The sequence below is a fragment of the Salmo salar genome, chromosome 18 (assembly GCF_965601325.2).
Source record: "Salmo salar chromosome 18, fSalSal1, whole genome shotgun sequence".
NCBI classification, from domain to species: domain Eukaryota; kingdom Metazoa; phylum Chordata; class Actinopteri; order Salmoniformes; family Salmonidae; genus Salmo; species Salmo salar.
The window spans coordinates 80,976,823-80,986,708 of record NC_138308.1 but is presented as its reverse complement, the minus strand read 5'-3'; the positions used below and the strand labels follow the sequence as shown (position 1 = coordinate 80,986,708).

The following is a 9,886-nucleotide window of genomic DNA, read 5'->3' as shown; positions in this document are numbered from 1 at the left end:
GTAGCGCTACCCCCTCTCATGTCACTCAACTAAAACAATACGGAAGTTGCACAGAACTCTGCCTGTCAACAAGAAAGACGACAGAAAGGGTAAGGTTGCTAATTTAGTTGTTACAGGCATTTCTATACATCATGTATCGCCGTTTGTAATGTATATGTTCACCAGAGTGTTTGTAGATATATTTGAATGTTTTTTGTCGCGTGGCACGTTCAGGAAACGTTACAAGGAAGAAGTTAGTTAGTTAAGCCAGCGTTAGCATTAGCATGCTAGCCGCACAACACAGACAGGGCGAGAGAGCGAAGCAGCTGCTGCTTTACCCTTCCTCTTCAAGGAAGTTTGCGGGGGCGAGGATCCAGGAGGCCTAGATAAGTCTGGTGTGAATTATTTCAGCTCACCTGGAGTTAAAATGCTATAGAAAATCACTTAATTGAAAACCTCAAACATTTTTGTGGTTAGAATAAGGATTGGCTTGCTGGTAAATCATCGCTACAACATAACATCATTAGCTTGCGAGGCAGGAAATTGCTGTGTATGTGTTCTCGATACAAATAGATCGGCATAACCTCAACAGTGCTTAGCTAGCTAAACCGAACTACCTTAAATGCCTTGCTGTCGTATCTAAAGGGTAAGGAAAGTACATTTCTGTATGTTGTTTGAAAGTAATTCTCTCCTGCTCCTGTAACAATGTAGCCTGGTCCCAGATCACTCTTATGGTCCTTTGTGTGTGTGTGTGTGTGTGTGTGTGTGTGTGTGTGTGGGGCGGGAGTTGACAAGACATCACAAACAGATCTGGGACCAGGCTAGTCAAAATAACCCTTTATGTTGAATAGGTTTTATCTTTTTATTTTCTTAGATTGTCTTACTGAAAGACACATCAGTGACGATGGGGTCATTCTGCAAGGAGGACTGAGGGATCTGACCTAGATGTTTTTCTATTCTACTTTTCTTTCTTTTCAACTCTTCTTTCTCTTTCATGAGCACCTGTATTTCAGAGGAGCACTATCATCAGAATGACTGCCCCTTTCAACCTTTGTGTCCTCAACGTTTTGTTTGTAACTGGTGAGTTTTATTATGAATGTGTGTGTGTCTGTCCATCTGAAGATGTCTATTACAAACAGTTCTTTTTGTAAGTGTGTAGCTAGTTTCAACTGTCAACTGCACCACATACAAATACCAGTCAGATCTTTAGTAATGCCCTGTTCAGACCTGCATAACTCAGTTTTTCCTGTTGATCCACAGCCTACAGCAGCCTGGAGTTAGCCTCCAGTACTGGTAAGATAACTACCCCCCCCGCCCCAAACAGTAATTGTAAGAATCAGTTGTGGCACAACCCGTTCTGTCACATTTTTTGTCACGCTCAAATATTGAAATGCGTTTTGTCTTGTTGATACTACTGGGAGTCCTCTAGACAGTCCATATACCAATATTATGAGTTGGCTAAATCAAGGTTATGAAGAGAAGGTCCTGCTAATATTCTGTTACAGTCGACTCCTGTTAAGTGCCCTTTGAATAAGTGCAAACTCTGTTGGAAGTGCACTACAGCTCCATTATTTTTTAACTGTGCCTGATGTGGTTTTGGTTTAGTGTGCATGTTGTGGTATAGTGCACGGTGTCTCAACAGTTTCAGCACCAAGCCGTTGCATTTATCAGGGTCATATTTAGTAGGGCACACCGCAGCAAAACATTTTGAAACAGAAAGCTAAAATCCAAATTTTTATTGGACAAGTTTAGGTAGCACCTGCCTATTTCACTCCTGTTTTCTCCCTAATGAACACAACCCAGGAGTCTAAAGTATTGCACTATCCTTCTCTCTTCCAGCTCATTGTGGACAATCTCCCCAAGTCCTGGAAGCCCCGAGGGGAGAGATCAGAAGCTCCGTCCACCACAGCTGGTCCTACCGCCCACGGCCGCTCAACTGTAGTTGGATTATCAAGGCACACGTAGGAGAGCCCGTTATCCTCAGGTAATGTCTGCCCACTCACTGTCTTATCCCTCCAGGGGCTTATTCGCTGGGGTCAGGGTGCAACGTTTGTCCCTCAACTACCTCTAGTCTTTAACCCTCTTGGCACTTGGTTAGATCTGAAGGGATTGGGTAGGTGTTAGAAATAGGATGGAAATTCCATCAAGACTCTCAGTGGACAAGGTGACACGACTAATATGTTGTTTAGTTATACTTATCCAATACCTTCAGATTGACACTTCCTCGGGGGCAGGGAGTAGAGGTTGTGACTGGACCTCAGAAAGGTCACATCATGCGAAGAACATGGCTTCATAGCCAAATCATTTTGTTTTTGATCATTTGCTCACTGTTTGTTTGTTTGTATCTCTTTTCACCCGTCGCTCTTTTAGTTTCTCCCAGTTTTCTACACGCTGTAAGAAGGAATGGGTCTCGGTGACATCATCAACTGGCAAGCCCATTACCTTTTGTGGTTCCGACCTGCCAAAGCCCATGGAGTTGATGGGGGGGAACATTACAGTGACGCACCACTTCCTGCCACACTTATTCCCCGTCTCTGCGTTCTGCCTTGGCTACATCAGAGGTATGGTGGTATCACTTGTTAATCATGAGAAAGGACATAGTAAACTAGTTTTAACCATATTTGAGGACCAGGAATTATAATATAGCTAAAAGGAATATAAACTCTCCTCCCTCTTCCACCATTTCCCCCTGTTCATCTCTCTTGCCCTCTTGGTCTCTCTCCCACTCCTCTCTCTCTCTCTCTCTCTCTCTCTCTCTCTCTCTCTCTCTAGACTCTGGTGAATGTCCGGTGGTGGACTTTGAGTGTTTGGGCGGGCGCTGCCTGCCCCTGTCCTGGCGCTGTAACGGCCGGACTGAGTGTCTGGGTGAAGGGATGGGGCTGGGAACAGACGAGCAGGACTGTGACGGAGAGATCGAGATCCTGGATCCTGAGCAGGACAAAGTAGTGGTGACCACCACCACACCAGAGTCCTACATAGAGAGGGAGGGGGAGACAGGAAGAGAGAAGAACGGGGGGAGGGATTGGGAAACGGCACCGGTTGAGGTGGAGAAAGAGGAGAAGGAAGTAGAGAAGGATGGGGACTACACCAAGGTAAAGGAGCCAGATAATCCTATAGAGGACTACTGGGAGTTCCTGCCTCGTAAACTCCCCAGCCCCCAGCCTCACAGAGCCCACCCCGGTGTGACCCGGGCTCCCATCGAGTGGCCGTGTGGCGGCCTCCTCCAAACCTTCTATGGGACGTTCGCCCCTCCTTCCATCAATGGCCCCTCTCTGTTCTGTGTGTGGACCCTGGACCCCCAGGACTCCAGGCCTCTGAAGCTGGACCTGCAGCTGCTGGAACTGGGGCCTGGAGACACGGTCACCATCACCAACAGACAGCAGGGCACCGGGGAACTCATCAAAACTGTAAGTGTTAGTGGAGCTGGGTATGTGTTTAATACAAGTTTCCCCTAACAGACTGATACAGGGTCATATATTTTTTCATTCCCCTAGGATTGGGAATTTGTCATCTGTCACAATACTGTCCAGTTCTGTTACCCAAGTTAATTTACTCAATCTAATCACCCTATCCCTTTTCCTCTCTGACAGATCACCAGCGAGTCCAGTTACAAGGCCATCCAGGTCGAGTCCCGGACCGGCCTTCTCTCCCTGACCTATCGCACGCTCCCCGGCTCGGTGGGGCTGGGCTTCAACGCCACCTACCGTGTCGGGGGCTACTGCCCCCCCTGGGAGGGTAAATGTGGGGGTGCCGCGGGGGGCTGCTACACCCAGGAACAGAAGTGTGACGGGCGCTGGGACTGTCCTGAGACGGGGCATGACGAGGCGGGATGCAGGGGGTGCCCCATTGACCAGTTTGCCTGCGGAGGGGTGGGGCAGCGGGCGGTGCTGGCGGGTCATAACTTCATAGGGCGTTCTGTGTGCTTCCCTGCCAAGGAGAGGTGTAACTACCAGCTGTACTGTGCTGACGGGAGCGACGAAAAAGACTGTACCATATGTCAACCTGGGACCTTCCACTGCGACAGCAACAGGTAGCGAATAGGGGTGTGTGTGTTTTGATATGTGTGTGTGCACGCATTACTGTATGATATTTTGGTTTGATGTGTGTGTGTTTTGGTTTTTGTGGGTGAGAAATCACCACCCTGACGGTGTGTTTCTCTTCCCCAGATGTGTGTTTGAGAGCTGGAGTTGTGACGGCCAGGTGGACTGTAAGGACGGGACAGACGAGATGAACTGCACCATGACCCTGCCTCGAAAGGTCATCACCGCGGCAACCGTGGGCAGCCTGGTCTGTGGGCTGCTGCTGGTCATCGCTATGGGCTGTACCTGCAAGCTCTACTCACTGCGGACCCGCGAATACAGGTACCCCTTATTCACCTCACACCTCAGCTTTACGCCTGTTGATGCTTCACCAAAATACACCAAAAAATCACAACAAATGATCTTGATCTGTGTCCAGAATACCAAGAAATATCTCTGTCCAAACCAACGTTTATTGTGTTGGACCGGACCCCCATGTATGTGTTGAGATGTTTCTGCCTTGTTTCTCTCCTGCAGTATGTTTGCGCCAATCAGCCGCCAGGAGGCGGAGCTAATCCAGCAGCAGGCCCCTCCCTCCTATGGTCAATTGATCGCCCAGGGCATCATCCCTCCTGTGGAGGACTTCCCCACAGAGAACCCCAATGAGGTGAGCGCACAGATCTAGAATCAGCTAACCCTCTCCCAATCCTCATCCTAACCATTATTGTGGAAAATGCTAAACTGACATTGGATCAGAAACTAAAGGCAACTGTGTCCCTCTGTGATTAGAGCACAATGAATGGAAGGTCTCAAACAACTGACAACTTGAGATATTTCCATTCTTGGGTGTCCTTCCTTTACAAGGGAATCTTCCAGTCGATTTGAAAGGTCCTCAGTACGTCCCTATGTCTTCTGACTGTTCACCACTAGCCTTGTTTATCCTACTACCTACCAGCTCCACTGAATCACTCCATTATCAGCATGCACTACTACATAAATACTGTTCTTAGATCAGTGTCCAGGGGCAACCTTATCCTACTCTTAACGGGAGAGGAGAGACCCACTCATAGATCCTATCAATGCTCCTTCATAATATGAATAGCCGGTGCATATTCAAATTGGATTTAGAAATGAAATTACTCCACTCCATTGATTGCTTTACAAGGGCATCCCGTTAACCTACAGTAGATTGGAACATAGACTAGCCTTGTATCTCCTACTTACCAGAAGCACTGTTGTCTCAGAAGGTTCAGTCAGACCCTCCTGAATGATTCCATTACACTCAGGCTGAATCACGCTGTGCTATGGCAGCATCAGGAGGGTGTTATCTCATATATTTGAGTTACACTGGTGCCTGTAGGAGTACTGATCTAGGCTCAGTCTAGCCTTCTAGATCAAAATGAATAGTATTATACGGCCAGGGGGGACCTGATCCTAGAGCTGTGTGACAGCAATAGCAGGAGCGTGATCTGATAGATTGAGTTACACCAGACAACACAATGGAGCCCCTCACTACACCATAGTCTGATTAGCTGCTGTAGACAGCTGAAGGAGGGAACGAGGGTTAACTAAAACAATGTGCTCTCTGTGTTCAGTGTGGTGGCTTTGTTTAATGGTCCCCTCAAAGAGTGGTCTAATTCAAATAATAAGCTCATTATCGTTTCATGATGGTAAGTCATCTTATTAGTATAGCACTCTTTAAATACAACTGAAATCTCAAGGTGGTCACCTTTTTTTCTTGTGCTCTTTCTTCTCTCTGCTCATCTATTTCTCTCTCTCTCTCTCTCTCTCTCGCTCTTGCTCTATCAGTCTTCCTCTCTTTCTCTGAGAGGTTTTCTCCAGCTTCTCAGACAGGATACTTCTAACTCTCCACGACGCCGACGCCGTCCCCGATTCATCCGCCGGGCTGTCCGTCGCATGCGGAGATGGGGCCTAATCCCCAGATCCACCTCCAGGCCCTCCCAGCCATCCAGCTCTGCCCCCCAGCAGACAGAGGCCCCTTCCACTGGTGTGGATCCCAGTCAATCAACTCCCGCCACCACCTCATTGGCTGTGGAAGCCGTCAATCTGCCATTGCCCCAGAAACTAGGCTTGCTCCCACAGACAGTGCAGTACCAGCCACCACCACCTCCCCACTTCCTTCCTCCACCCACTCTACTCCCTCCACCCATTGTCTCTACCCCAGCCAACCCCCAGAGCCCTCCGGTGGCTGTCCCCCCCACCCCCAGCAGCCCCTCCCTAGCCTCTCTCTTCCACTCTTTGGGGCGCACTATCTCTCGCTTCCGCTCCTCCCCTTCCTCCTCCCCCACCAACTCTCTGCCCCTCTCCACATCCCCCTCTTTCTCTTCCTCCTCTTCGGAGGATGAGGTGCTACTTATCCCCCTCTCCGAGGACACAACCCCAGAGGACGACGTGCCCCTGCTGACACTCGACCCCTGACCTTATCCAACACCCCTTCCCTAAATGATGACTCAAGCACAGGAGCACTGCAAGGCTCCCTCTCTCTCTCTCTCTTTCTCTCTCTCTCTCTCTCTCTCTCTCTCTCTCTCTCTCTCTCTCTCTCTCTCTCTCTCTCTTTCTCTCTCTCCCTCTCTCTCTCTTTCTCTTTCTCTCTCTTTCTCTCTCTCTCTCTCTCTGTGCTGGTCTGGTGCCTTGGAATTGCATTGGGTTGGATGGTTTGAACTGACTAAAGGAATCTAATATTCAATGCTTTTATGTTATTGAGTGTGGAAACTCCTAGAGAAAGTATGTGTATTTGTATTTGTGTGTGTGTGTAGTGTATTTGTGTACTGGATGTGCACTTATCCAGATATAGTCTGAAAGAGGTGAACTTTGCACAGAAAATCTCCCCACGCCACCCTCATGGTCTAATTAAGCAATTCGGCACCTCTGGGGTTTGTGTTATATGGCCAATATACTACGGCTAAGGGCTGTTCTTATGCAGGACGCAACGCAGAGTGCCTGGATACAGCCCTTAGCCGTGGTATATTGGCCATATAACAAAAACCCCAGAGGTTCATTATTGCTATTATAAACTGGTTATTAACGTAATTAGAGCAGTAGAAATAAATGTTTTGTAATACCCGTGGTATTCGATCTGATATACCACAGCTTTCAGCCAATCAGCGATCAGGGCTCAAACCACCCAGTTTATAATATAGAATTTACTTTCAAATGAATGATTGGTTTTAACACATGAAAGACTTCATGTCTTTGGGTGACAGCATATGTGTGACTGCATCATGTGAGGGTGAGCATATGGGGGCCATTGTAAGGATATGGTAGATGTCCCGTGTAGACACTATTCCATGTATAGTTGTCATCCCCCATTTAAGTGCCTTTTCAGAAGCTTGCTACAGTTGATGAATTTGAATGATGACACACATACTGTACACACTGTCCCAGATATGTAGACAAAAAGGAACACCCACCTTCTCACACACAGACTGTGTTTTATATTGCTTTCATAATGGAGAAATTGCATGTCAATTCTGCAAGCTGGCAATAATTTTTGGGGACCCTCCTGGTTATTGTACGTATGGCATAACTGACGTGTATTGTTTGCCTATGCACTTGCAAGTGTGATGTATGAATGTTTTATAATGTCGTTCTCAAGTAGACAAATTGTGTCTCGGCTCACAAGACAATCTCTCTTGGTGCCTGAGGTTGGGTTAGACCTGTGAAGTGCACCGAAGACGAGGCCCCCCAGGGCCCACAGTCACAACAACGCCGACTTAAATTCTCAGCCCTTTGTGAATGGAATCCACTCTACCACACTTTGACACAATGAACATATAGCAAATGCAGAGACTTTTTAGTCTGCCATTTTTACATCGTATCTTTTATTAGTTTTTCCGCTTTTATCCTCCAGAGATGTACTTAAAAAAAAATCTTAAATTGTTGTTCTGTTTACCTGGGTTGTACTGAATGTATTCAATTAAACATAGTGGTTGGAGGAGGATGATATGTTTAAAACTTGCAATGTAGTGATAAGGTTGGAGAGAGAGTGATTTTACTAGGGTCTATTTCACTGTACATAGCAAAGATGTGGACAAATCCACGGAGATTAAACAATTTGCACTTTTACTTGGACTCTAGCCTTGATTGTGTTTAAGAAAGAGAGATGTGTGAAATAAATAAAAAGGCAATCTTAGGAAAAGCAGAGAAGAGCTGGCATTTTTCCATGAGGAGGTTGTCAGTGCCATTTGTTCTCTGTCTCCTGGGAATGTATCAAAGACATGTGACGTCCATTTCTCCAGAAGACCCCTGGGGTGCCATGACAATTCAAGTGGATTAAATACCTGGGTGTCAAAGCAAGATGAGGGATAGACCAGTGCAGAGAAATGGTTGCGACTTTTGAAGAGCTAGAAGAAGAATGGAGTCGGGGGGGGGGGGGGGGGGGGGGAGTCATGCAGTTTACTGATAAAGATGAAATGTAGGACATTCAGCTCTCGGTTTTGGACGGCATCGGCGCGAGGCTGAGGCAACTACGTGCATCAGTGACCATTAGTGACCAAGTGGACTGTGAAAATGCAGTAGTTGGCCAGAGATATGGATTTCTCTCCAAAATCACTGAATGACTCCATTATCATCAGCCTACTCTTAACGGGAGAGGAGAGAACCACTCATAGACCCTATCAATGCTCCTTCTCTTTCCCCACAATTCATTTAGGATTCTCTTGTAGCCTGTCATATATCTACAGATGATGTCAAGGGAGGCTGCTGAGGGGAGGACGGCTCATAATAATGGCCAGAACGGAGCAAATGGAATGGCATCAAACACATGGACACCATGTGTTTGATGTATTTGATACCATGCCACCTATTCCACTCCAGCCATTACCACAAGCCCGTCCTCCCCAATTATGGTGCCACCAACCTCCTGTGGCTGATGTCATACTGACGTCACTCCTATAGATCCCATCTCTTTCATCTCTTCCCCAGATGTGACTCCTGTGGAGGGGCTATGATTATGGCTTCACCCCTCTCCCTCAGCAGGCCATGGGTGTGGATGATAGTGGTGGTGGTGGTGGGCATATGGCTTCCTGGTGCTCTAGAGAAATGTATCTTTGATGAGGTTCGGCAGTCAGTCACAGTGGTCACCACAGCCACTGATCAACGTGGACCTCACCCTAAAATCACCGGGCCACAAACTCACAAGTTCAGAGGATACGGATGAATCTAGAAGTCAGACTCGCCCTGGAGACATAACTTCACCTCAACATCCTCCATCCCAGAGACGCAACAGAAAGCTCAGCGAGCTGGCTCCACCCACACACCCTCCACAGCCAATTAGGATCCACACCTGGGTTCAGCGGGAGAGCCCTGCCCTGTCTCACGTGGAGAGAGAGAGAGACTGGAGCTAGCAGTCAGGGAGGCTGTTAGCATCGTGTCCAGCTTACTGTCAGGTTAACAAGACGCGAGTGTCTTTGTTAGCCGTGTGTTTTGTGTTGTTGTTTATTTACTGTTGATTGACTGTTAGATCGTATTATGTGTACGATTGGTTTTGTTAATGAATGTTAGTGTTATTTTGTGTCATTGCATGTTTGTGAGCGTGTTGATATGTGTTAATGGTGGTGATCATTTCTAAAATATCTGTTCCTACAGTGAACAGCGTCCCTGGTCGTCTGTTGCTCAGCAGAGACATCAACAAGTACTGTGAATTCATCTGGAGGAATGCCAGCCCTGCCAACAGGTCTGACTTATATATATATAAAGTCTTGTCTAAGAATTCTGTACTGTATATCTGCTTATCTACTACTATAGCGTGCCAAAGTATGAGTCATAATACCTATAAATCCTAGCGGTCAAACAAGGAAATGGTTCCAATAGTTTTTCCACCATACATTTTTGAAACACTTAAAATAGGGGCTGTGTTGCGTGTAGGC

At 47.2% G+C, this 9,886-nt stretch overlaps 1 protein-coding gene across 1 annotated transcript; it reads left to right on the top strand.

The window, feature by feature from the left end:
* lrp10 (low density lipoprotein receptor-related protein 10) lies at positions 1-8,084 on the top strand. Its single transcript, XM_014156130.3, has 10 exons — positions 1-89; positions 854-1,059; positions 1,240-1,272; positions 1,819-1,963; positions 2,350-2,540; positions 2,752-3,386; positions 3,570-4,009; positions 4,146-4,340; positions 4,536-4,665; positions 5,808-8,084. The coding sequence occupies exons 2-10, from the start codon at positions 1,011-1,013 to the stop codon at positions 6,435-6,437; spliced, it is 2,448 nt and encodes an 815-aa protein (XP_014011605.1). The 5' UTR covers positions 1-89; positions 854-1,010; the 3' UTR covers positions 6,438-8,084.
* The last annotated feature ends 1,802 nt before the right edge of the window (positions 8,085-9,886 follow it).